Below are 26,384 nucleotides of genomic sequence, written 5' to 3' on the forward strand. Positions count from 1 at the left end.
ATTAGAAATATGATGCTCATATGTAAACGACCAGTCTATTTATTTTGTTAATTTGTTTTTTTTCAGCATCTTGGTGGATTATGAATAACAACTGACAGAAGTAAAGTTCCCATTGAAACCATGATATTCAAAACAATAAGAGGAGGAGAAAGTGTTTTATTCTTACATTTGACTGTTTCTACTGATATGCTTTGCTTCCTTTGTTTACCACAGCATTCTAATGACTATTTCCTAGACAATATGCTGTGTGTTTGCTGTATTGTCATAATTTGAGATGAACTTATGCACGACTTAACTATGCCTGTTCAGTTAAATCAGTCCAAAAACATAATGCGTTAGACAGAAAGCGTTTTGAAATATTGCAATAACTATTGTGTTATTGTAATCCATATCATCATAATAAGTATTTTTTTTGCTGTGCATCTTTCGACACATTGACATGTCTTGTATGAGTTTAGATGTAGAAATAGATGTACAAGAACAAAAACATTTGCATGAATTTGAATGATTTCCCAATGCTACTTTGTTACTAGCCTCGAAATAGACATTGTTTACTAGTAAGCTAATTGATACCACATTGCTTTAGCATTCCATGATGTACTTTGTTAGTTACCTCAAATGTGTATACATATTGATCATTCAATATGGTCATTCAGTACTCACATTCCTACTAAAATAACAGCAGATTACTAACTACAGAGGTAGAGTTTACCAGTGTCCAATTGTTCTACCTGTTGTATTGTGCAATGTTGAACCCTAGCTCATAAAAAAAAGAAGGTAAAATAACAAAGTACCACTACAGTGATTTCCAATGTGCTTCTTAGATATAATGTTGTCACAGATCGGTTGGTTCACACCCAACCCTGAATTGGATATCGTATTTATACTTACTGTATGTCACTCATGCACTTTAGTTGTGAATGGAGCTATATTTTTTGCCGTTGCTATGGATATGGATGGATAAGTATGTGGACGGATAACATGGTAGGTTTTCAGTCACTTTACTACATTTTGTAATATTAATAATGTAATCATATTTAATGTCGCACTCCAGTTTCCGATTCATCTCGTTTATCACCTGATTTACTCAACAAAGGCACATCTCAATAGGTGGTCCAGATATCCTCATTACATGGTACAAGTGTGGGGGGGGGGGGGCTTTCTTCTTTTGTTCTCTATTGCTCCTCTATTGTTCCCGTAAGCAAGGGGGGAGGCCGATGACATCAGAAGGCGCCATAAGACCAACTCCTTGAATGGCCTACTTAATGAAGTTTGCACATGTATCTGAAAAACACTATTTTGCTCAAAACACATTTTTCGGCCCTTACGTGTGTCTACATTACTGTGTTCATATGTGGGATATTGTTTTTCAACAGGAAATGTTAAAACATTTGGAGTGGATCTTTAATATGCTATATTAAATCTTTAATATTATTGAAATATCAATTCCAAGGGCTGAACCTGCACTGCTATCCCTCAGCTTAAACAAATCAATGCCATCAACATTAATTATCCAGCATTATTTATGGGATTATTTGTTTATGGGAGTATTTGTTTTCTGTGGTGAAAAAAAAAATATGCAGCCAACATTATGTGTGCAGAACAAAACAAACACACATTGTATTTTTTGAATAGTTTATCCCTGTTAGTATGAGAGTAATCACTTATGGATAGAATACAAGTCTGAGAATCTTAATGAAACTGAAGGTAATTCACATATTGTTAATGATTATTAGTAGATATTTTGTGATTTGAGTGTTGATCATGTCAAATGGGGATGAATTAGTCATGTCCAATTGAGGATGAATGAATATGTCCCTGCTATTCTGTACTATAGTTGTTCTTCAGTCATCCAACATTTGAAATCAATGTTACAATAATTATGTGGATGCTATGGTTTTTTTTGTTGGCATGAATTAAAGCTAATGACTTGACCATTTCACATCATTATTGATTCACACCAATACAGCTAAGTGCATGTACAGTGCTATGGGTATATGATGCAATTCACAGACAACTCTAACTAGAATTTATAATAATGTGTCATATTATGACATGATATCAAATATGTCATGAGGTGAAAACCAGTATTTGACCTCATTGGTTTGTTTAGCATACAGTGATGGTTTACATTATGGGCTCGACTCAATCCATATTGTGGATGTTTAGTACTATAGTGTGATTGAAATGTAAAGATAATGCTCCCGTGTTCGCGGAGATGCCTTCATATGCAGTAAACGCTGCATATGTGGGCTCAATTCAAAATGATCTTTACATTTAAATTGAGCTATAACACTGAACTTCCGCAGTACTGAGCCCTATATCCCTGTCTGGAGGACTGAAGTATGACAACAAGAGATGCATTAAACCCTGTACATACCATTATTCCACAACAACAGATCAATTCCTCAGTAACTAATCCGAGAGGTTTCAAAAATGGTGCTTTACCTCCAGCTGTCTCAGAATGCTATTTAGAATAGCTTTTTGAAAATAAAAATGTATATACTATAAACCTAATAATAGGTCTATAGTATAAGCAGCTGCAAACTTTGATTTTTAAGAGCTCCGAGTTGAATATGGAGCAGTTAGTGGACTTGGTTCCGTGCTTCTGGATTTCTACTGATGTTTAAGCCTGTTAGGGAGCCCAATTCTGATATTTTGACCAATTATTGGCAAAAGATCAGATCTGATTGGTCAAAAGACCAGTTAGTGACAAATGAAACCATTTGTCTTGCTCGTCTCTCACATCTTAGTTCAGCATTTTGCTATAAATCAAGAACCATGAGTCAGTCACGTAGACAAAGGGGACGTTTTCTGGCAGAGGGAGCAAGTCTCATTAGTACATTATATGACTTTATCCAGTGGCTAGATACACTGGATAAACAATATAACAGCAATTTTCCACCACAGACAATAATCATTTACAATAAGTTAATCTGTTTGTCCAAAGCATTAGAAAATACTCAAGTTATCCAATACTTGTAGGATTGATGGGTTCTCTTATGTTTCGTATCAAATATAAAAATGAATCATTCCACTATGACAGAACCAGTGGAAATTCAAGATAGCAGAGGCAGAACAACAGTCTGATACAGCAGCAGCAGCAGTCGTCCACTGAGATACAGTAAATCCTTCCTCTGTCCCCAATCCCATCCCTCTACTATCTTATCTGACCAGTTTTCTATATCAGCCAATGTAAGGAACACACAAGCTGCTAGCTTCATAGGCTATTCACAGTATGCCCATAACTATAATAAGGTGATTATTGCGTGTGTGAGAGAGAGAAAGAGAGAGAGAGATCTGGGAAGATGAGATGCATCAACATAAACAGAAGGGGAACAATCCTCCTGGTTCCCTACTGGATAAGCCACAAAACAGCTGAAATATGGAAAACTACAGAGGAAGGATTTATCAGGGAAAGTACTTAACCTCTTATTTGGAGGTCATTGTCATTTGATTTTGAATTTTAGATTTGGCTATGTCATCATAGGTACACTTCAACTATGACAGACAAAATGAGAAAAAAAATCCAGAAAATCACATTGTAGGATTTTTTATGAATTTATTTGCAAATTAAATGACTAATTAGTGACCTTAATTCATCAATCAAGTACAAGGGTGGAGCGTAAACCTGTGACACTCGGCCCTCTGTGGAATGAGTTTGACACGTGATCTAGCTGATCTAGGATGTAATTATTAGTCCAAAATTTCAAATGAGAGGATTCTATTGGACGAATTCAGGTATGTTTATCCCTGTTTCGTTCCGTTTACTTGAGTTTGTGTTTGAGTTTTTTTTTTTTTTTTTTACAGGGACATTGCACATTAATTAACGTTTCAGTAAAAGTGCTGGTTTTAGCCAGCCAGCTAATTTTCAACCGCAGTCCCTGGGCAGGTTATTAAAAACAATTACAATAACAATACAGCCAATCATTGAGCAGTGAGCACACGCAGAGCAACATAGAACAAGCAAAACGTGGCATGCAGACAGAGCAACATAGCACAAAAAGCAACAAGACAAAATATATAAAAGCAACAAAATGTTTCCAAACCTCACAAACTACAGACAACATGGAAAGCGGCAATACACAACTAGGGATTATGTTCACAAATCTGATTGGCCTTTAGCCATGTCTTCATGTTTTTTGTGAGAGTGTGATAGGTGGTGCAGTTACAGTATGTGTGTCTGATGGCAGTGTATTCCAAACATGTGAAGCTCTCACAGAGAAAGCAGATTGACTAAAGGTGCTTTTCCTTAAGGGAACTATACAGTCACCTCTCATGGCAGACCTTGTGGATCTGCTGCTATATGTTTGGGTTTTCTGTTTAACAAAAGTACTGAGTGGAGGGGGAGCCAGGCCATTTAGGATCTTGAATACAAAATATGTGTCGGTGTATTGCACAATCATTTTCCTACTTAAGAGCTCATACTTCCTGAGGATGTAACAGTGATGATGGCTATTGGGCTTCCTATCAAGCACTTTGAGAGTATGTTTGTAGACAGACTGAATGGGTTTTAATGCTGTACAGCAAGCTTAGGCCCAACTAGTCAAGCAGTATGTTAAGCGAGGGAGTATCATAGATTTGAAGTACAGTTTTGCTACCTCTGTAGTCAAACAATTTCGTATAAATTGGAAATTAGCTAGGTTGAATTTGGTTATTTGAATGACCTTTTTCACCTGCTTTTTAAAAGAGAGGTTGGAATCAAGTACGATGCCATGGTACTTAAAATCAGATACCACCTGGAGCTTCTCCCCTGACACATATACATCTTGCTCAGTAGCATCAGTTGCTCTCTTTGTGAAGAACATGCAGACCGTTTTTTTCACATTGAGATGCAAACATGAGTCACTGAGCCACTTTGTAACCTGGACTATTACAGAAGTGAGTTCTTGTGCAGCTTGTTGTTTGCTCTTTGCATGCACATATATCACTGTATCATCTGCATACATTTGAACTTCAGACCCAGTACAGACAGAAGGCAGATCATTAATGTACATGCTGAACAGGAGGGTCCCCAGTATTGACCCTTGGGGCACACCCACATCATAGCTAAGAGTGGGCGACAGCTCATTGCTCACTCTGACACACTGAGTTCTGCCTTCAAGGTATGATTTCATCCATCTCAAGGCATCGAGGGTGATAAGAACCTCATGGTTAACAGTACCCCCCCCCCCCCCCTTGTTATTATGGCCGACATGCATACCCTTGGAAACACCCCCTAGTTTTTAGGAAAAGTAGAGTCCAGCCCAAACACATCTTTGGCTTTAATGTTCTTTAGTGGGCTAATCATCTTGTTCACCTTTGACTCAGTAACCTCCCTTATGATGAAGACAGGTTCAGTGTCATTCACTAGCCCTGAGCCCAAGAAAACAGTGGAGGGGTTCTGTGTCAGTACCCTGACAGAGTCAATAAAGTAGTAATTGAAGGCTATTGCTATTTCGACTGCATCCTGTGTAAGATTGTCATTCACCATGATTTCTAGTTTTTTTGCGGTGTTACTATGGTCTTTCCCTCTTTTTTAGATTCTCCCAGATCAATATAGAATTTCCCTTTCCTTCACCAACTATGTCAATAAAAAAGTTTGCCTTGGCCTGTCTGATTTCTTTCATCACTTTATTTCTCAACATGGTTAACCTACGTCTGTCATGATCTAATTTGGACTTTAGGGCTGTTTTTAGAGCATGATCTCGTTCTTTTATCAGTTTCCAGATTTCTCCATTTAGCCAAGGAAGAGTGCTCGTTTGGCCAGGTTTGGATTTGATTTTCTTTAGGAAGCCATTTATTGTAGTCTGGATTGTGGATAGAAACACCTGACTATCAGCTTCCACATCAATATAGGACAAGATATCATTCCAGTTAATTCCCTTAATTCTGTTCAAGAAATGTTTTTCAACAGAATCGGTGGAATGAATACACTACATAGTTGTCACCGTATTAGCTAACATCAGTCAACATAGCTAATAGAACTAACACATTAGTAAACCTGCTACAATCATGCAGTACAGTGTACAGTTAGCAAGCAGTTTAGCAGTTACACCAGCAGGCCCCGGTGGCAATAAATTCATAAAACCAAAAGCTTTCCTTGACTTGGAAAAAATCCAGTGTTGGATAGCCATAGCCAGCTAGCTAACATAGCATCCCTCTATGTTTGAGCTGGGTGTTTGAGTAGGCTAAACTAGCTAGCAGCATTCGCTAGCTAAGTGAAAGTTTAAAAAAAAATACAACTAAATATCTCTCTCTTTCTCTCCCTCTCTTGCTTCTCCTTCATTTTTAAATAAATACACTTGTTCAAAACTGTTCAACTATTGTCTTTCTCTGAGTCAACTACTCAACACATTTTATACACTGCAGTGCTAACTAGCTGTAGTGTGTGCTTTCAGTTCTAGATTCATTATCTGATCTTTTGATTGGGTGGACAACATGTCAGTTCATGCTGCAAGATCTCTGATAGGTTTGAGGACATCCTCCAGAAGTTGTCAAAATTACTGTGTAAGTCTATGGAAGGGGGTGAGAACCATTATAACTTTTTTTTTTAAAGATTCACTGTTTGAAATTCACTGAGGACGATGGTCCTCCTCTTCCTCCTCTGAGGAGCATCCACTGGTGGTGGTGGTGGTGGTGGTGGTGGTGGTGTGTGTGTGTGTGTGTGTGTGTGTGCGTGAGAGAGAGAGAGAGAGAGAGAGAGAGAGAGAGAGAGAGAGAGAGAGAGATTTATGAAAATATTAAATATCCTCTGTATAATGGAGTGGCCAGTTTCTCTTTTAATTAATTTTAATGACCGAGTTAATGGCAGGAGAAAATACAGTTGTTATGATCGTCAGATGGGAAACATGGATTACAATAATCCCCCAAGAGGAGGAGGGTGGAAGACCAGATATAGGATGGGGGAAAGGAAAACCAGAGGTTGAAAAGAGGCAGTGAAAGACAATAAGGAGGTACTGTGGGATTGAGAGTAGATGTGGAGAAGGGAGGGAGGATGAGGGGCAGTGTGTAATTCCATATGGAAAACAAGATCAAGGCATGGGAGCATTGCAATTGGGGTTTGAACAAACTCTAATTATAATAAATTAATCATAATACTCAGAACAATTAATTAACTTGAATCAAAACAAATGAGGTGATTGTTGCTTGAGTAACAATCATCAAAAAGGTGTTGAGAAATTGACTTAATATGTTAGTTTAAAGACGACTGTTCTTTTTCCTATAGGCGCTGTCTCTTTAAATTTACCCATGATCCTTTTAGAATTTTTGTCTGGATTTAGGAAGTAATTTTAGTATTACAACTCTTACAATATTATTTGTCAGTAAGTCTTTGCAATGAATGATCAATGTTGCAAAAGGGGATCCTATTCCCCTAAAAATTCTACTTCGATAGTTATACACCGTTAGTTAAACCTGTGTTACTACTTCAACCTTTATAAATATTTTAGTCGCCAGTTAACATACGGGCATTCAGAAGGCTTGTTGACTAGGCTACTCGCTGAGAACGAAGTTTCTCCATTCACGCCTAGGGGAAAGTCCCCGGACACATGGCAGAAAGTGCCCTGCGTTGGTTCGCAGTTACCCGGCTTGTGCGTTACCATTTGTGGCTAAGATGTTCCATGGGACGGAGCTTGGTTCTCATGAGACTCCTTTGTCAGTGCGATAGAAATGCAAGTAATACTAGCGCATGAACAGAACGGGGCTCATTCTCAGAATGCACTTTTTTTATGAAAATGGAAAATGGTGAAAACATACTTATGCGGCCAGCAAAACAGAAATGACCAGCAAGCACAAGAATAATCAGGTCATCTAGGTGAATGCATATGTTAGACTGCCATCTAGTGGAGTTAAGTAAAACACACACAGCTTGTATATGGTGATGACTCAGAATATGACAGCCAAGGTTTCAATGTCATATTCAATCATCACACGTATCCATATATTATTAGGGGTTAAAATGTTTGGTTACCTCCATATCCCTTGTAGTCATGGGTCAAAGAGTAAGAAGCAAGGATTGTACCCCAAGGGAAATACAGTAGCTCCCTGTATGTATTTGGACAGTGCTTTCTTAAGCTTTATACTCCATCAAATAAATGTTCATCCACTCTATTTGAACCATTCTATTTCCCCCAATAATCTTTCAGCGAGGGAGAGAGAACAAAGACATTGGATTTTCCCATCATGGCCACTAGATGGAGTGCCGTAGCTTTTGCATCCTTTGTCCATGTGTCACGCTCGCATCAAAGTACATAGCCACACGCATGCACGCACACACAGACACACACAGCCCAAAAGCTGACAATGACCTAGTTCCACCCTCTCTGAGCTGAGCTCTCTATCTCTCCCATCATTCATCATAAGTGGGCGTAGGCTAGGTAGCAGCATCACTATCACCACATCAAGCACCACACTAGGTCTGCTGCCTCCTCTCCTGCACTACAGTATCACACTGGCGAGAGAGAGAGAAAGGGGATGAGAGATAGAGATAGAGGGAGAGAGCGAGAGAGAGACAGAGTGTATGAGAGAGAGAGAGAGTGTGAGGGTAAAAGAAGGAGGTAGACATCGGAGTAGAGAAAGAGAGAGGTGTTAGAAAGACAGAGAGAGTGAGAGACAGTTGAGGGGAAGCGTAGGGAGGAGGAAGAGAGAAAAAAGAAAGGAAGGAAAAGGAGAGAAGGGGGCTAAAGGAAGACAGGATGGCAGAGCCAGAGCTGAAATCACAGAGCAGCCTGGAGAGCTTGAAGAAGGCAGCCGAGGGCCAGGAGAAGATGGAGGGTAGGTACACCGCTACAGAATAACACACACACACACACACACACACAAAAACACAAAAACACACACACTGTAGCCTAGCCTAGACACCACATGGTGCAGGGTTGCATCAGTCGCTCATAGGCTGCTGCATGATCTGGTGCAGCAATGGAAGCATGCATTTATGGATATATATATATATATATATATATATATATATATATATGTATTTGTCATGCACAGCTATCAGGCTATTACTCAGTGAGGTGGTATGGGGGTCAGCGAGGGTTTTCTAATATAACGTGATTCCTTGCAGGGATATGTAATGACGCCCCCCATGCTGCTTGCATCCTCTTACTTTCCCTTTATGGCATAGCCTTCAGTCTATTTACAATACAGGGGCATGTAAAGTCCATGTGCTACTCCTGGACTATCAGTGTGCCAACAATCCCTTCTCGTGAACTCTCCTCTGTTCCCCCTTCCTCCTACACCCTGTTCCTCCACCTGCAGCTGAGGCGGTTCCCGACAACCCAGACAAGCCTCCTTCACCGGACAAGCATCCATCCAAGCCTCCGTCCCAATCCACCATTACCAACACAGGCACCGTGGCACCCACCACCCCTACTGCAGATGCCTCCTCCCCAGCCAAGGCAGCAGGCGGCAAGATCGAGCTGAAGCGCAGCATCACGCTCTTCAATGGCGTGGGCATGATCATCGGCACCATCATCGGCTCGGGCATCTTCATCACGCCCACAGGGGTGGTAAAGGAGGCTGGCTCGGCCGGTCTGTCACTGGTGGTGTGGGCCGTGTGCGGTGTGGTGTCCACCATGGGCGCCCTGTGCTACGCCGAGCTGGGCACCACCATCACCAAGTCGGGTGGAGACTACACCTACATCCTGGAGGTACGTGTGTGTGTGTGTGTGTGTGTGTGTGTGTGTGTGTGTGTGTGTGTGTGTGTGTGTGTGTGTGTGTGTGTGTGTGTGTGTGTGTGTGTGTGTGCTACTGCATCTGGAGCGGTTGAGATATGAGCAGAAGCCAAATCTCTGTTGTTCACAAATGGATTAAAAAAGTTGTACTGTATTGTATTGTAGGTGTACGGCGAGCTGGCCGCCTTCCTCAAGCTGTGGGTGGAGATGCTGATCATCAGGCCATCCTCCCAGTACGTGGTGTCGCTGGTGTTCGCCACCTACCTGCTCAAGCCCCTCTACCCAAACTGCAGTGTGCCCGACAGCGCCGCCAAGCTCATCGCTTGCCTCTGCCTCAGTGAGTATAACCAGCACTGCCACCAGAATCGGGTGGCCTGTACATTGCAGAGATAATACTTTTTTATATATAGTGAACTATATACAAATACTGACACAAACTGTAACACACATTGACCAATCAGGTCTTTCTCAGCCAGCTGCTTGAGTATATATTTGTTACAGCTAAATCTGTATTCACTACAGTATTATTGCTGCAATACACAGGCCTCCTTTTTGTCTTATTTTGGACTCTCCCTGCTGTTAAGGGACCTTTTTTCCCCACTGATCTTCTCTCACTTCTATTTATTTTCTAAAATAACAAATGGAATGAAATGAAATAAAATAAATAAAAACATATGCAATTTAGCTTTAAGAGGTGCAATGATGTTCTCCCTTGCGCTTCCCTCCCTCAGCATCATTGACCTTTGTGAACTGCATCAGCGTGCGGGCTGCCACCAAGGTCCAGGACTTGTTCACTGCGTCAAAGCTCCTGGCCCTGATCATAATCATCATTTTCGGTTTCATTCAGATCGGTACAGGTAAGGTCAACACCCATTTCACACATGTACTGGGTGTATGTGTGGGTACGTCTGACACGCGTTTGACACACACTCTCCCCCTGTCTATAGGTTAGTGCTTGTTAAAGGTATTTTGCCACGGCTTAGCTAGTTACATGTACTTTATTCATCTGGGTTTTCACCAACAATGTCTTTATAAAATACCAAAGTAAAGCTAAAATTGATTTAGATATTTCTATTGTAATATGTTCATAGTCCTATCTGCTATAAAGGTGCGCTATCTGCACCCACCTCATGAATTCATAGCAAAATAGCTTTGTATGTAAAAACAACCCACCCGTCCGAGAGATATAATGTGCAGCCATCTTTTTCTTCGCACTACATCTGGTCCCGCTGCCACGCCGGCTAACATGGTGCTGCATGTAGGGTTGCCATGGAAACTAGGCGGTGAGCTTGTCGTGCTGTGCTTTTTAGATTCTGAAGTCTAGAGAGGAGGACAGGGGGAAATACGAAAACACTGCCATCTGAAACTGAGAGGTATCTGTCTGTTTTTTCAGGTTCCTCTCTCTAGCATCTTCTTCTTATGCAGATTATAAAGTTGAAGAGAAAGACAGAGGGAAAATATCATTCATGATTATTTTTTAAACTCAGAGTAGGAAAGATAGGACCAGAATTGGTCCAAAATCTTGATGAGATTGCCATTTTGCTGTGTTGTAACACCCTTTTCATCTTATTTTAAATGTGCCTTTGATGTAGGATGACCACGAATATCCACAACTCATAAGAGTCTCATTGTTTGCCTCTACAGATGATGTTAATATATTCCAACATGGACAATAAGGACCAAATGCTTCATTGGTATGCGCCCTCCTGCTTGTTCAGGGACAAGAGAGAGAGCGAGACAGAGACAGAGAGAGAGAGAGAGAGACAGAGAGAGAGAGAGAGAGAGAGAGAGAGAGAGAGAGAGAGAGAGAGAGAGAGAGAGAGAGAGCAATATGGCAATATGTACATTGTTACGTCATGCCAATAAAGCGAATTGAATTGAATTTAATTGAAATTGAGAGAGAGAGAGAGGGAAACATATGTACAGTATGCAAAGCAGAGTTGATATAACACATGGACCATGCAATGCTCCAAATCTATTCCAAGTAATGGAAGCAATGCCATTTAAACCTGAAATGAAACGGTAGACAAGACAGTGGAGTAGAAAACAACCTTTTTCTTTATCACAAAATAAAGTCAACCCTGACAGCATCTTCCCTCGCTGATGTAGGCCTCTATAGTAGGCTCAACACTGGACTGGACCTTGTGTGAATAATTGAGTGGATAGATGTTTCTTATCATCGAAAAGGTCTCCCTCCTCATGTTGAAATGTCAACTGCCAAACATTATGTTTTCAGTGCATCAATGGCAGACGGACTAACCCAGGGTTAGGCATTTGGAGGGTGCAGCCTGTGTCAAAGAAAATATATTTTCTTTCATTTATTTCTCAAAATGTCATGTCTTTCAGTCAAACATAGTCACACATACAGTCTTCGGGGGGAAAAATACGCTATCTGGAACTTAAAAGGGTTCATCAGCTGTCCCCATAGGAGAACCATTTGAAGAACCCTTTTTGGTTCCATGTAGAACCCTTTTGGTTCCAGGAAGAACCCTTTTGGGTACCATGTAGAACTCTTTTCACAGAGGGTTCTACCTGGAACTCAAAAGGGACAGCCGAAGAACCCTTTTTTCTAAGAGTGTAGCAGGTGTGCAACGGCAAAATATATTGGGCCAAATCACTGCAACAATTGTGATTTTTTTAGTTGATGTTCTTTGTGTGTGTGTGTGTGGACATGTGTGTGTGTATCTACCATATTCCATGCAGCAAACATTCGTGCATGTGATATACTGTACTGTTTATATTCTCAGTTTGTTGGAGTCAGTCCCTTTTGCCAAGCAGTGATATCAATGCTCCTCTCTTGTCTGTCTAAACAGGTGATGTGCCATACCTGACACCAGAACTGGCGTTTGAAGGCAGCAAATGGGGAGTCGACAACATTGTGTTGGCTCTATACAGTGGACTCTTTGCTTTTGGTGGCTGGTAAGGCCTTTGCAACACAACTTAGGGCATGTTTACACCCAAGTGGTATTAGGTTACAACATAGTAAAATGTTTCAAAATGTTATGCAATGGAAAGCGTAAACAAGCGCTTCTTATTGGACAATTTTGAATAGTGTGCTTCCGTTTTCTTCTGTTTTGTGCCCAGTGAATACGACCCTGGTTTTGTCATCTGACTTTCATCAACCAATAAAGATGATCTGATCATATAGGATGCTTCTTATATACTATGAATGTAATTCCAGTTTTGCAGACTGTAGAAGGTTGATGTTATGCTACTAATCTGATTTAATAATCTAATATTATACTTTTTTATACAATGTTGTTGTACTATATAATGCGTCCTATTCTGTTTCCTCTCCTTTAGGAATTACCTGAATTACGTGACAGAGGAAATGATCAATCCAGAGAGGTGACTTCCCACTGGGCACAGACGTCAATTCTCAATGTCTATTCCACGTTGGTTTAATGTCATTTAATTGAAATGACGTGGAAACAATGTTGATTAAACCAGTGTGTGCTCAGTGGGTTATGTGTTGTGAAGGTTTTATTGAGGATTGTACAGAGTTACCACAGCTACCCTGTAAATATGTCTATCACTATGTGTAACATGTGTCCTAACATTTTGATTGTGCTTAATTGCCCTCGATTGACTGCATGAGGGTGTTTTTCAATGTGATAATGACAGATCATGACATTTCAGATAGCAGGAAATTCACAGTACTAGTAATCTTATATACAATATTTTTCAAATATCACATTCATACAATTTAACAATAGAATAATCACATTGAATACAGTCATGAAATTGCATGAAATGAAACACAAATACAGTTGACTCAAATAACCTCAGATTGGATTGGCTGACACATTATGAGTGCTTCTCCATGACATCATCTGTCATTGATGACCTTTGACCTTGATTCCAGAAACCTGCCACTGTCCATCATTATCTCCATGCCCATTGTGACTGTGGTGTACGTACTGACCAATCTGGCCTACTTCACCACTATCCCCCCGAGTGTGATGGTCGAGTCCGAGGCAGTAGCTGTGGTAAGGATGGCTTTATTAAAACATCATGTTTTGGGAGCAGGAAAACATGGCACTGATATTCCCTTTTTCATTCATAATGTGCCTGTCGTTTATTTTGCTAACAAAAAGGCAACAGGGGACAGCATAATAATAGCAAAGATAAAGAGATTGAATGTGAATTGGAGTATTGAATGGTAACGCTTTCCCATTACAGATCTTTGGGGAGTACCATCTTGGTGTGATGTCCTGGCTCATCCCTGTCTTTGTGGGGCTGTCCTGCTTCGGAGCGGTCAACGGAAGCCTGTTCACCTCGGCACGGTCTGTATCAGTTCTACACACAGATAACTCTGCAAAGAGTGTGTGTAGATCTGTGTGTGGTTGTGTGTGTTTAATCCAGTCATTTGATACTTTAATTAAAGGCTGGAGATTGTATCAAAATGCTCAATTATGAGGGTTTGCCTGTCTGTCTCATAGGCTGTTTTATGCTGGCGCTCGAGAGGGTCAGCTCCCTGCTGCACTGGGATTGGTCCACACTGACCTCTTCACTCCAGTGCCCTCCCTCATTTTCACGGTGAGTCCTGCCATTGGTCCCTAAATTGGTTTAAAATGTAAATTGGTTTCAAATTTTGAGATCCAATTTGAGAACTCACAATTGGGCAAGGCTAAAATCATAGTCATCAACTCAAATCAATCTGGCATAGATCATTAGTTGGTAAATACAGTACATCACAACATTTTACATAGCAACCGAATAGCAGTTATTCCCATCGCAATGCATTTTTTATTGTCTTTTAAAAAAAGTGTCATGGTAATGTTTTACAGAAAAAAAGGCACATTTATAGTCAACGTACATAAACAACGCAAGAATGCAATTACCTACCCCACAATCTGACTACAGATTAGGTTTAATGCATCAGCCAAATGTCTCCCTGCAGTGTTTCCTGTCCATGCTGTATGCCTTGTCCAAGGACATCTTCTCGGTCATCAACCTGTTCAGCTTCTTCACCTGGCTGTGTGTGGGCATGGCCATTGCCGGCTTGCTGTGGCTCCGCTGGACCAAGCCAGAGCTCAGGAGACCCATCAAGGTACTGTTACTGTAATAAGACCTGTTTGAATACTCTTCAAATGCATCCTTCCTTTATCCCTTCCTTGAATTAATCACTGATCTGATATGTCTGGATTGGTGTACACCAGATGTCCTATGCATTGCTTTCAGCAGTTACTGCATGTCATGTCAGATCAGTGATTTCTTTAAGGAAGTGAGAAAGGATGGATGCATTTTAAGACGATAAAACAGGGCCTACTTAAAGATGCACTATGTTGAAATTGCTCTACCATTTCCTGTTTGGTCAAATTCAAATATATTGCTTAATTTTAATTTATTTAATTTAATTTAAGTGTAGCATCTAAACTGCTGTGAAATATATTTTCCATAACTAAAAACATTGTATTTTTAGCAGTTTGGAGCTGGTGTACAGTTTGAAGCTGGTGTACAAAAAAACAAAACTTAAGAAAGGGAAGCAGAGAAATAGCCCACATAGAACAGATCCACTGCTTCTTAGACTTGCTTTCAATGAGAATGACAGATCTATAACTCACATTTCTATGTGAATTTAGTTGGGTGACCTAAAACGTTACAATTCAAATGAGTAACCGGAGAAAGTAAAAAATAATGTTTTCCATGCAACAAGATAGCACGATTGAAGTGATATGAAGCCGAGTTTCTTTAAGTTCCATCCTGTAACCGTTGGGTTTGTGTACATTAATCTAATTTTCCCTGGCAGATTTGGTTGGTGGTCCCTGTGGTGTTTGTGCTGGGCTGTGTCTTTATGATCGTGGTGTCCTTCTGGGCAGCTCCCTTTGAGTGCCTGATAGGCAGCGGGATCATCCTCACTGGTATCCCCGCCTATCTCCTGGGGTACAAGTGGAAGAAGCCCCACGTTGTAAAGAAGATCCTAGGTGAGCTGGTCATGTGGTTTCTGTTACTGTTACTGGCTTAGTTCAAATGTGGGTAGCACAACTGATGTACTGTATGTGGAGGCAAACTCATAAATCACAATGTATCACTCCTGATGTGTCAAATGTGTCATTATACATCAATTGCTTGAGTGTGAACTAGGCCTTTATGTAATGGGTTGTCAAGGCTGGAGATACATTTGTGACTGGTTATATGATATTACCATTAGCAGCCATTTCTGTTTTTGCAATTCGCAAACTGTTTTGTGTCTAAGGTTAACATCCAGTTAAATTGGTTTCCAACCGATTTACTTATTTTTACTCAGATAAAAACATTCCATCTTTTCCCCAAAATGATATAAAACAAAAAGTAAAGAGGTTTAAAGGAAGAAAAAAACATAAAAAACATTGAATTTTAAATAGTTACACATGTGCTTCTAAAAATGGTGCAAACTTTCCATTGGTGCAAATGAAATGTGTCCTTCGGAGTGTTAAAGACAACTAAAAAATAAATAATGCGAAATGGCTGTTTTCTTTCCTCAGAGATCTTTACTCTGTTCTGCCAGAAGATTTTTATGTCTGTTCCAGAAGAGCGGGAAGAGAAGGAATCAGTCGAAGTAGCTGAAGAAGTCGAAACAACAAAGGACGACTGAGTCAATCTATTAGTTGGAACATTACATGTTTACACTCATTATTGCTTTTGTGACAGAGTTGCATGACTCTTGGTAACATAGGGTTTATACATATAGGGTTTATATGTATGCTTCAGTGTACATATTTTGTATTTTACATGCATTGTCATACTGTGTCATCCCTTTGTACTCTCTCCAGTAATTCAATTCCAGTTATTCCACTTTCCAGTCGTATAGAGTACATCAAACATCCTCACATTTTATCTTACCTAACCTTTTTGTATTTGATTTTTTTAACCTATTTTGTTCTTCAGTATTCAATAGACCTGGATTAAGCTAACAAAAAGAGGAGTCAGGAAACAGACAAAAGAGTCATATTTTCATCAAGTTTTGGTATGCTCCTCAGAAATCATCCAAATCTAGATAACTACACTACCGGTCAAAAGTTTTAGAACACCTACTCATTCAAGGGATTTTCTTTGTTTTTACTATTTTCTACATTGTATAATAATAGTGAAGACATCAAAACTATGAAATAACATGGAATCCCATAGTAACCAAAAAAGTGTTAAACAAATCAAAATATATTTTATATTTGAGATTCTTCAAATAGCCACCCTTTGCAATGATAAAAGCTTTGCAAAACGATTGGCATTCTCTCAACCAGCTTTCCCAACAGTCTTGAAGGAGTTCCCACATATGCTGAGCACTTGTTGGCTTCTTTTCCTTCACTCTGCGGTCCAACTCATCCCAAACCATCTCAATTTGGTTGAAGTCGGGGGATTGTGATGTTCAGGTCATCTGATGCAGCACTCCATCACTCTCCTTCTTGGTAAAATAGCCATTAAACAACCTAGAGGTGTGTTGGGTAATTGTCCTGTTGAAAAAGAAATGATAGTCCCACTAAGCCCAAACCAGATGGGATGGCGTATCGTTGCAGAATGCTGTGGTAGCCATGCTAGTTTAGTGTGAATTCGAAATAAATCACAGACAGTGTCACCAGCAAAGCACCCCCACACCATAACACCTCCTCCTCCATGCTTTATGGTGGGAAATACACACATAATCTCAAAAATCATCTCAATCTCAAAAATAACATTTATTTTTGATTTGTTAAACGCTTTTTTGGTTACTACATGTTTCCTTGGTGTTATTTCATAGTTTTGATGTCTTCACTCTTAAAATACAATGTAGAAAATAGTAAAACATTAAGAATAACACTTGAATGAGTATGTGTTCTAAAACTTTTGTAGTAGTGTATATATTTAACTTTTGATTTAAATGATTTATTAACCCCACTTTAACTGAAGGTATGTATTTAACTCAGTGTATTTGAATGAACTATCTAGTGCTCACTTAATGTGATTGAACAATGGCCATCCATCTATGAGAAACACATCAATTGATTCAGGTAACTCATTCAGTACATTCTGTCCCTTAATTTTGGAGTGTAATGTCCTTTATGTAATGTTAACATGATTTATTTGTGCACTGTATTGCTACAACCAGTTTAAAATTCGATGTTTGGAACACATAGTAATTTCCCATAATCAAATTCACTTTGAAACATTTTCAAATTGAATCGACAGAGCACTATTTGAAGCACATTAGTGGATTTCTTCCGTGTTGTATTCTGATGTGTTGCCTTAAGGTTATTGTTACACAGGTCAGTTGCTTGTATTGATACTCAATGCCCTGTTACTTCTCAGTTCCTATGTCAAACCATGCCTTCATGATATTGTTGTAAGCATTGTTTTATGTTATTCGATACAAGCAGTTGTGAATATGGCATCAAGCCAGTCAACCAACTTCTTGTGTCTCAACTTTCTACCATACATTTTTAACCATTGTATTCGGTGAAGACATTTGTATCAATGTTTTGTATTGTTTGTACTCATCAGATACCATGCCAGATGTCTGATGTCCACATTGAGCTAGCATGACTATTTCGCAACTGATGTATATCTTTGTCATGTCAGTCCAGAATTAATGTTGTGAGCATCGTAAGTGGATATTGGAGGGTCTTTTCTCTTTTGAAGGAGCGATTGCTGTAAGCGCAGATCTAAGACCAGCTGTCCCTACCCCAGTCCAAACCTTGTCTCACCCCAAGCCAGACCAGTTCAAGCCAAAAGACACAAACAAACTAAAAAAACGAAGTGAAATTCTGGAGGGCCTTCAGCACAAAATATTAGCACAAACATGTACATGTTACTGAATTATGGATACGATGAAGTATAGAATGTTAACTGCTCCTATTATTATAAAATATCATTTCCCCCCATTTGATTATTGAGTGGCTTGGAAAGTAGGAGCAATAGGTCAAGAGCACAGTAAGTCACTGGAGTTACAGGAAGTATAAACTGTGAAGAAGCTCGACAGGCACAGAGGGAATAGAGTTTACAGGAAAATAATTAACGAATCGGACCAGGAAGAGTTTACAGAAAGAGTCAATAATGAAGTATAAGGAATAGGGAAGTTTAAATAGATTACTGATATATCTGTGTCTTGTCAGAGTATATTCATGATTGGTGGCATGAGGGAGAAACTCTTGGGGCACCTTCCAAAATTTTGTGGCCTAAAATGTATCGCACAACACAGTTCAGGTGTGTACAAAGTCTTGCGTATTATGTACTATAAAGTCTTTAATTGTATTTAATGTCATGGTAAAATACTTATTTGTTATTTGAATTGGAAGAAACAATTGTATCGCTGTCAGCTATTGTAACTTATATGTCAGTGACCATAGCGGGTACATCTACCATTAAACTATTTTTGTTCAAATGGTCTGTGTCTTTGAGGTGAAATTAAGAAACACATTATTGTTCACACATTTCATATTTTACTCATTGGCATAGCACACGCCCCACAGGGGAACTCAGAAGCCCCATGAAAAAAATGTGTGTAGAATAGCAAGAAATTAGCTCAGCGACTCTTGATCATCATTTTCAAGCAGTAAAACTTCATTTTTATACATACATTTATTTTTATTTTGTTGCATTATTTAAGCATAGCATTTACATTTAGGGTAATTTTATAAGGAAAATATTAGTTGTGGGAATTTTCCAAATACTTTCAATATTATTAAGTTCCATGTCGGCTCTATGCCTGGAAATGCCCTTGTCTGGAGCAAAGCATCCAAATTTTAAACGTTCCAAAAAAACGTTTCAAATTCTAAAAACAGGCAATAATGGATATTAACTAATGGATATAAACTTCATCAAGAACGAGCAGGGTCAGCTATACCATAAGGACGCCTTATTCATGTCCTCAATACATGTACTGTAGTTCTACAAGACCACCAATGGTCTGTAAAGTTTTCTACTTTTGATAGATTTAAACAAACAATATTGGAATGACCATGGTCACAACCATAAACTTTCAATTCCTTCTGCTTGGTAGATTATGATAGAATGTGAATTTTGGTTCAAATGTTTCATTACGTTTAGAGTCATAAAGCAACTGAGGGAAAAAATCAATTGCTTACTGTGCATACCACTTGAATGAAGAAGAAAAATGATAATTTGTCAACTCCGTGAAACATTAACTCCATTAGATTTCTGTCTAACGTCAACTCCATCTGAGTGTCAAAATATCTGACAGAATGGTTATGTTTTTATTGGGGATTTTTCAGTGACAGATTTTCCATATTTGACAAATGTTTGTATTGAACTTTAGATTTTTAGATGCAAAAATACGTCTGTGTTTGAGTATCTATTATCAACTTGTCACTGATGGCTATAAGGATTTGTATTATTATGCACCACTTCCATGGGAAACAAAGTCAGCTACTGCAGAACTCAGCAGCCACTGGATGCATACAGACAACAACCCATTATCTGAGCATAAGGGAACCCACCAAATCATGAAAAAGCATGGCACAACTAGGTAACAACAAGATAACATCTCCAAAGAAGAATATTGCCTATATGAGGGTCTCAGAATACAACCATGATACCAAGTACTCCGTGCAATATGCTCTGTTTTGTCATTGTCTCTGTGATGATTTATTTCCAAAGCTAGTATCAAAGGCATGGTGCAATGAACTCTGTGTTCATTGATTCCCAAACGGCGATAAGATTGAGGCCTGTTCTGGGTGAGGAGTTCATATCCGCCAGGGAAGGAAATTAGGATGCTGCCTCTGTGATTGGGAGCCAGTCGCGGATCTACTGAAGATCATATTAAAAGATGGAAGATTGTCTCCGTTCATAGAGTTGGATAGAGGGTGCACTTGCCACAAAGCCTATTTTAGCATGGCCTGCACCATTTAGGACTTTCACCATTTTGAAGTAGTCAACTGGGTCAAATGTTATTTGTCACATGCTTTGTAAACAACAAGTGTAGACTAACAGTGAAATGCTTACTTACGGGCCCCTTCCCTATAATGCAGAGAGAAACATATAATGATAATAATAATAATAACATGAGGAATAAATACACAATGAGTAACTTATATAGCCAAGTCAATGTGCAGGGGTAGGATAAAGTAATCCTTCTCCCCCCCCCCTTAAAAGACCTAGATGCACTATTGTAAAGTGGCTGTTCCACTGGATGTCATAAGGTGAAAGCACCAATTTGTAAGTCGCTCTGGATAAGAGCGTCTGCTAAATGACTTAAATGTAAATGTAAATGTAATGGGTACGAGATAATTGAGGTAGATACAGTATGTACATATACAGTAGGTAGGGGTAAAGTGAGTAGGCAACAGGATAGATAATACACAATAGCAGCAGCATATGTGATAAGTCAAAAGAGTTAGTGCAAAGAGGGTAAATATAGATAGTCCGGGTAGCTATTTGGTTAACTATTTAGTAAGACTTCTTATGGGTTAAAGCTGGAATCCGCATAAGGTGAAACAGTGCCACCTTTGGCTCCCAGCACCTCTGTTATTGTTTTTGCTTTGTTAATGAAACAGAGGAGAGAAATGTCCAGCATTGTGGTAAAAAGAGTGCATTCGGAAAGTATTCAGACCTCTTGACTTTTTCACATTATGTTACTTTACAGACGTATTCTAAAATGTATCTACACACAATACCCCATTATGACAAAGCAAGAACTGGAATTTAGAAATTTTTGCAAATGTATAAAACAGAAGTACCTTATTTACATTAGTATTCAGACCCAACATCCTTGAGATGTTTCTATAACTTGGAGTCCACCTGTTGTAAATTCAATTGATTGGACATAATTTGGAAAGGCACACAGTTGACAGTGCATGTCAGAGCAAAAACCAAGCCATGAGGTCGAAGGAAGTGTCCTTAGAGCTCTGAGATAGGATTGTGTCGAGGCACAGATCTGGGGAAGGGTACCAAAACATTTCTGCAGGGTTGAAGGTCCCCAAGAACACAGTGGCCTCCATCATTCTTAAATGGTAGAAGTCTGGAAACACCAAAACTCTTCTCAGAGCGGGTCGCCCGGTCAAACTGAACATTGGCTGGCAGATCCTCAAAGTTCTACAGCTGCATCATTGAGAGCATCTTGACTGTCTGCATCAGCGCTAGGTATAGCAACCGCAAGGCGCTACAGAGGTTAGTGTGTACGGTCCAGTACATCCCTATCCAGGACCTCTATACCAGACAGTGTCAGAGGAATGCCCTAAAAAATGTCCCTCCAGTCACCCAAGTCATAGACTGTTCTCTCTGCTACCGCACGGCAAGCGGTACCGATGCACCAATTCTGGAGCCAACAGGACCTTGAACTAATATCTAATATTTAAACATTTATACATCTACGTTTAGATTTGTGTGTTGTTGTGAATTGTTAGATAATGTACTACTGCACTGTTGGAGCTAGGAACACAAGAATTTCGCTATACCCGCAATAACATCTGCTAAATATGTGTATGCGACCAATACAATTTGATTTGATTTGAGAACAGCTTATACCCCTAAACCATAACTGCTAAATTGTTAGCGAAATAGCTGTATAGACCCCCCGCCTTTGCACCAACTCTTTTGACTCATCACATATGCTGCTGCTACTGCTCTATATCTATCCTTTTGCCTAGTCACTTTACCCCAACCTACATTATGTGTCAGTGGCTGTCAAGCCCTGACCATAGTAAGCTGTTTATTCTCTGTGGTGGTTGGGGCATGACAGTGACTTGGGTGGGTCATCTAGGTTTTTTGTATTTCTATGTTGGCCTGATATGGTTCCCAATCAGAGACAGCTGTTTATCGTTGTCTTTGATTGGGGATCATATTTAGGCAGCCATTTCCCCTTTGTGTTTCGTGGTATCTTGTCTATGTTTAGTTGCCTATCAGCACTATTTGTATAGCTTCACGTTTCGTTCGTTGATTTTGTTGATTTTGTTCGGGTTTTAATTTATTAAAAGAGAATGTACGCATACCACGCTGCGCCTTGGTCTCACTCATACGAAAATTGTGACAGAAGATCCCACCAAAAATGGACCAGCAGCGTGTACAGGAGGAATGGACTTGGGAGGAGATTTTGATGGTAAAGGACCCTGGACGCAGGCCGGGGAGTATCGCCGTCTGAAGGAGGAGATAGAGGCAGCGAAAGCGGAATGGAGACGATATGAGGAGTTAGCTCAACGAAGCAAGCACGAGAGGCAGCCGCAAAAAAATATTGGGGGGTGGCACACAGGGAGATTGGCGGAGTCAGGGTTCAGACCTCAGCCAACTCCTCGTGCTTACCGTGGGGAGCATGTGACTGGTCAGGCACCGTGTCATGCAGTGATGCGCACGGTGTCTCCAGTACGCATTCATAGCCCGGTGCGTTCTGTTCCAGCTCCCCGCAGTTGCCGTGCCAAATTGGGCATTCAGCCAGGACGGATTGTGTCTGCTCAGCGCTCTAGACCTCCAGTGCTTCCCGCACTTGCCGGGCTGGAGTGAGCATGCGTCTCTTCGGCCCAGGATATCCTGCGCCAGCTCTACTCACGGCATCCCCAGTGCGCCTTCATAGCCCAGTGCGTCCTGTGCTAGCTTCCCGCACTTGCCGGGCTGGAGTGAGCATCCAGTCAGGAAGGGTTGTGCCAGCTCTGCACTCTAGACCTCCAGTGCGCCTCCACAGTCCAGTGCGTCCTGTGCCTACTCCCCGCACTCGCCCTGAGGTGCGTGTCATCAGCCTGGTGCCACGTGTACCGGTCCCACTCATCAAGTCTCTAGTGCGCCTCCACAGTCCAGTACGTCCTGTGCCTCCTCCCCGCACTCGCCCTGAGGTGTGTGTCAGTCCGGTGCCACCTGTACCGGTCCCACGCATCAGGCCTCCAGTGCACCTCCACAGTCCAGAGCGTCCGGCGACAGTTCTCAGTCCAGAGCTTCCGGCGACAGTTTCTAGTCCAGAGCTTCCGGCGACATTTCACAGTCCGGAACCTCCTGAGACGGTCTACAGTCCGGAACCTCCTGAGACGGTCTATGGTCCGGAACCTCCTTAGACGGTCTACGGTCTGGAACCTCCTGAGACGGTCGGCGGTCCGGAGCTTCCAGTGACGGTTAGCGGTCCGGAGCCTTCAGCAGGGGTTCTCAGTCCAGAGCCTCCTGCGACGATCTACGGTCCGGTTCCTCCGGCGACAATCCACGGTCCGGAGCCTCCAGTGACGATCCACGGTCCGGGGCCTCCGGTGACGATCCACGGTCCGAGGCCTCCAGCGACAACCCACGGTCCGGAGCTTCCGGCGATGCACCCAGCACCGGAGCCGCCCCCGACGCCCTGCGTCACCCATCATATATGCCCACCCGGACCCTCCCCTATTGAGTCAGGTTTTGTGGTCGGAGTCCTAGACTGAAATATAATAAATATCTGTTTTCGAGTGCACTTGAAATATGCAGCATGCAATACGAATGGTCTTGATCAAATGAAGAGGTAACTCCGTTGACCATTTAGCCAATGTATTGAAAGTTAGCCAATGTTACAGAGTAGCCAGCTAGCTACTGTAAATGTTAATTTGTGTTTCGTTAGCTATCTCTCAGTGAATTCAATTGTTGAATCATGTTTTGGCATATTTATATGTCTAATTTCAAGTATTTAGCTGCAGGCTTAAAGAAACATCCATATACTTTGCATGGTAACCCAAATAAAGGCATTTGGATAGAAAGATGTGTGTATGTTAGAATGGAGGCTTAAAACCAACAGCTGCATATGCATATTAGCCTATACTTATGGCATAGCTACACATATAGCATAACTTGCAATACAATCTTCTCCAAAAACAGTTGAAAAATGTGCTCTGCAATAAAAACAAGAGTTCGATTTCTAAACCAGATGAGTTCTCAAATAGCAGATAGCTGCACAATACCATGGTGGGCATGCATAATGTTGGATGCATTGGAATATAAGGTATATGGAGAATGATAAATCAAATCAAATAACATTTTAAAATCAAATAACATACACGTGTTTATCAGATGTTATTGTGGGTGTAGTGAAATGCTTTTGTTTCTAGCTCCGACAGTGCAGTAATATCTAACAAGTAATATCTAACAATTTCACAACATATACCCAATACACACAAATCTAAGTAAAGGAATGGAATTAAGAATATATAAATATATGGACTCCACTTTGTCTCTATACTGCCGTTTTGCCTGTTTGATTGCCATGCAATCATAACTACACATTAACTACACTATTCCGCCATGTTCCCAGTCACCTTGTCATGGTTAAATGCGGTGGTTTGCGTTTTCCATTTGGGAGAATGCTGCCATCTATCCACAATTTCTGGTTAGGGTAGGTTTTAATAGTCACAGTGGGTAGAACATCTCCTATGCACTTCCTGATAAACTCAGTCACCATATCAGTATATTCGTCGGTGTTATTATCGGAGGCTACCCGGAACACATCCCAGTCCACATGATCAAAACAATCTTGAAGGATGGATTCCGATTGGTCAGACCAGCGTTGAATAGTCCTTGTAGTGTCTTAACACTTAGTACTTATTTATGTAATAAATAGTGTGTTCCGGAGTTCCAAATTGAGCAGCTGCTGAAAAATGAGCTCCTGTATATATTGAGATTTAAATGTGTTTTTAGAGTGAAGTACATCGAAAAAATCAAGAGAAAACTGCAAGACTTAATAGAAGACAAAACAAGGAACAAACCAAAAAGACAGGCTTTTGAAGAAGTAACTATTTTTCATAAAATTGTACAGTTATCTTAGCTAGCTGAATTGCTAGCTGAATTGTTTACTTGTTGCTAAGCAGTTGCTAGGGACTCTCCTGTAAGAAGCTAGCTAGATTACAAAGAATAACAACAAAAAATATCTAGTTAACAGAAGAAAGGAAGACAAAATAAGGACAGAAGAAAAAGGAAAAGAAAAAGGACAACAAAGTGAAACCTCTAAAGAAACAAGAGATCATAATGCAAGAAACAGCACTATAGAGAGATAGAACAACAACAACGCAGCCACTGCCAGCTAGCCTACTTCAGCAGTACTGTATCATTTGAATTATTTTAGTCAATAAGATTCCTGCTACGTAAGCTTAACTTTCTGAACATTCGAGACGTGTAGTCCACTTGTCATTCCAATCTCCTTTGCATTAGCGTAGCCTCTTCTGTAGCCTGTCAACTATGTGTCTGTCTATCCCTGTTCTCTCCTCTCTGCACAGACCATACAAACGCTCCACACCACGTGGCCGCGGCCACTCTAATCTGTTGGTCCCAGCGTGCACGACCCACGTGGAGTTCCAGGTCTCCGGTAGCCTCTGGAACTGCCGATCTGCGGTCAACAAGGCAGAGTTCATCTCAGCCTATGCCTCTCTCCAGTCCCTCGACTTCTTGGCACTGACGGAAACATGGATCACCACAGATAACACTGCTACTCCTACTGCTCTCTCTTCGTCCGCCCACGTGTTCTCGCACACCCCGAGAGCTTCTGGTCAGCGGGGTGGTGGCACCGGGATCCTCATCTCTCCCAAGTGGTCATTCTCTCTTTCTTCCCTTACCCATCTGTCTATCGCCTCCTTTGAATTCCATGCTGTCACAGTTACCAGCCCTTTCAAGCTTAACATCCTTATCATTTATCGCCCTCCAGGTTCCCTCGGAGAGTTCATCAATGAGCTTGATGCCTTGATAAGCTCCTTTCCTGAGGACGGCTCACCTCTCACAGTTCTGGGCGACTTTAACCTCCCCACGTCTACCTTTGACTCATTCCTCTCTGCCTCCTTCTTTCCACTCCTCTCCTCTTTTGACCTCACCCTCTCACCTTCCCCTCTACTC

At 40.8% G+C, this 26,384-nt stretch overlaps 2 protein-coding genes across 2 annotated transcripts in view; both read left to right on the forward strand.

Moving 5' to 3' along the window:
* LOC115132100 (N-terminal EF-hand calcium-binding protein 1-like) overlaps positions 1–1,934 on the forward strand; it is a 38,757-nt gene extending 36,823 nt beyond the window's left edge. The window contains exon 13 of the mRNA XM_029664354.2: positions 67–1,934. Coding sequence (XP_029520214.2) covers positions 67–95 — 29 coding nt within the window. The 3' untranslated portion in view covers positions 96–1,934. The remainder of the gene's footprint in view (positions 1–66) is intronic.
* Positions 1,935–8,438: 6,504 nt separating this feature from the next.
* LOC115132101 (large neutral amino acids transporter small subunit 1-like) lies at positions 8,439–18,993 on the forward strand. Its single transcript, XM_029664355.2, has 12 exons — positions 8,439–8,754; positions 9,241–9,632; positions 9,822–9,993; positions 10,388–10,513; positions 12,470–12,575; positions 12,960–13,004; positions 13,522–13,645; positions 13,839–13,942; positions 14,099–14,195; positions 14,560–14,709; positions 15,409–15,583; positions 16,124–18,993. The coding sequence occupies exons 1-12, from the start codon at positions 8,676–8,678 to the stop codon at positions 16,231–16,233; spliced, it is 1,680 nt and encodes a 559-aa protein (XP_029520215.1). The 5' UTR covers positions 8,439–8,675; the 3' UTR covers positions 16,234–18,993.
* Positions 18,994–26,384: the final 7,391 nt, after the last annotated feature.

This window comes from Oncorhynchus nerka, linkage group LG7 (assembly GCF_034236695.1).
Source record: "Oncorhynchus nerka isolate Pitt River linkage group LG7, Oner_Uvic_2.0, whole genome shotgun sequence".
In the NCBI taxonomy this organism is placed as follows: Eukaryota; Metazoa; Chordata; class Actinopteri; order Salmoniformes; family Salmonidae; genus Oncorhynchus; species Oncorhynchus nerka.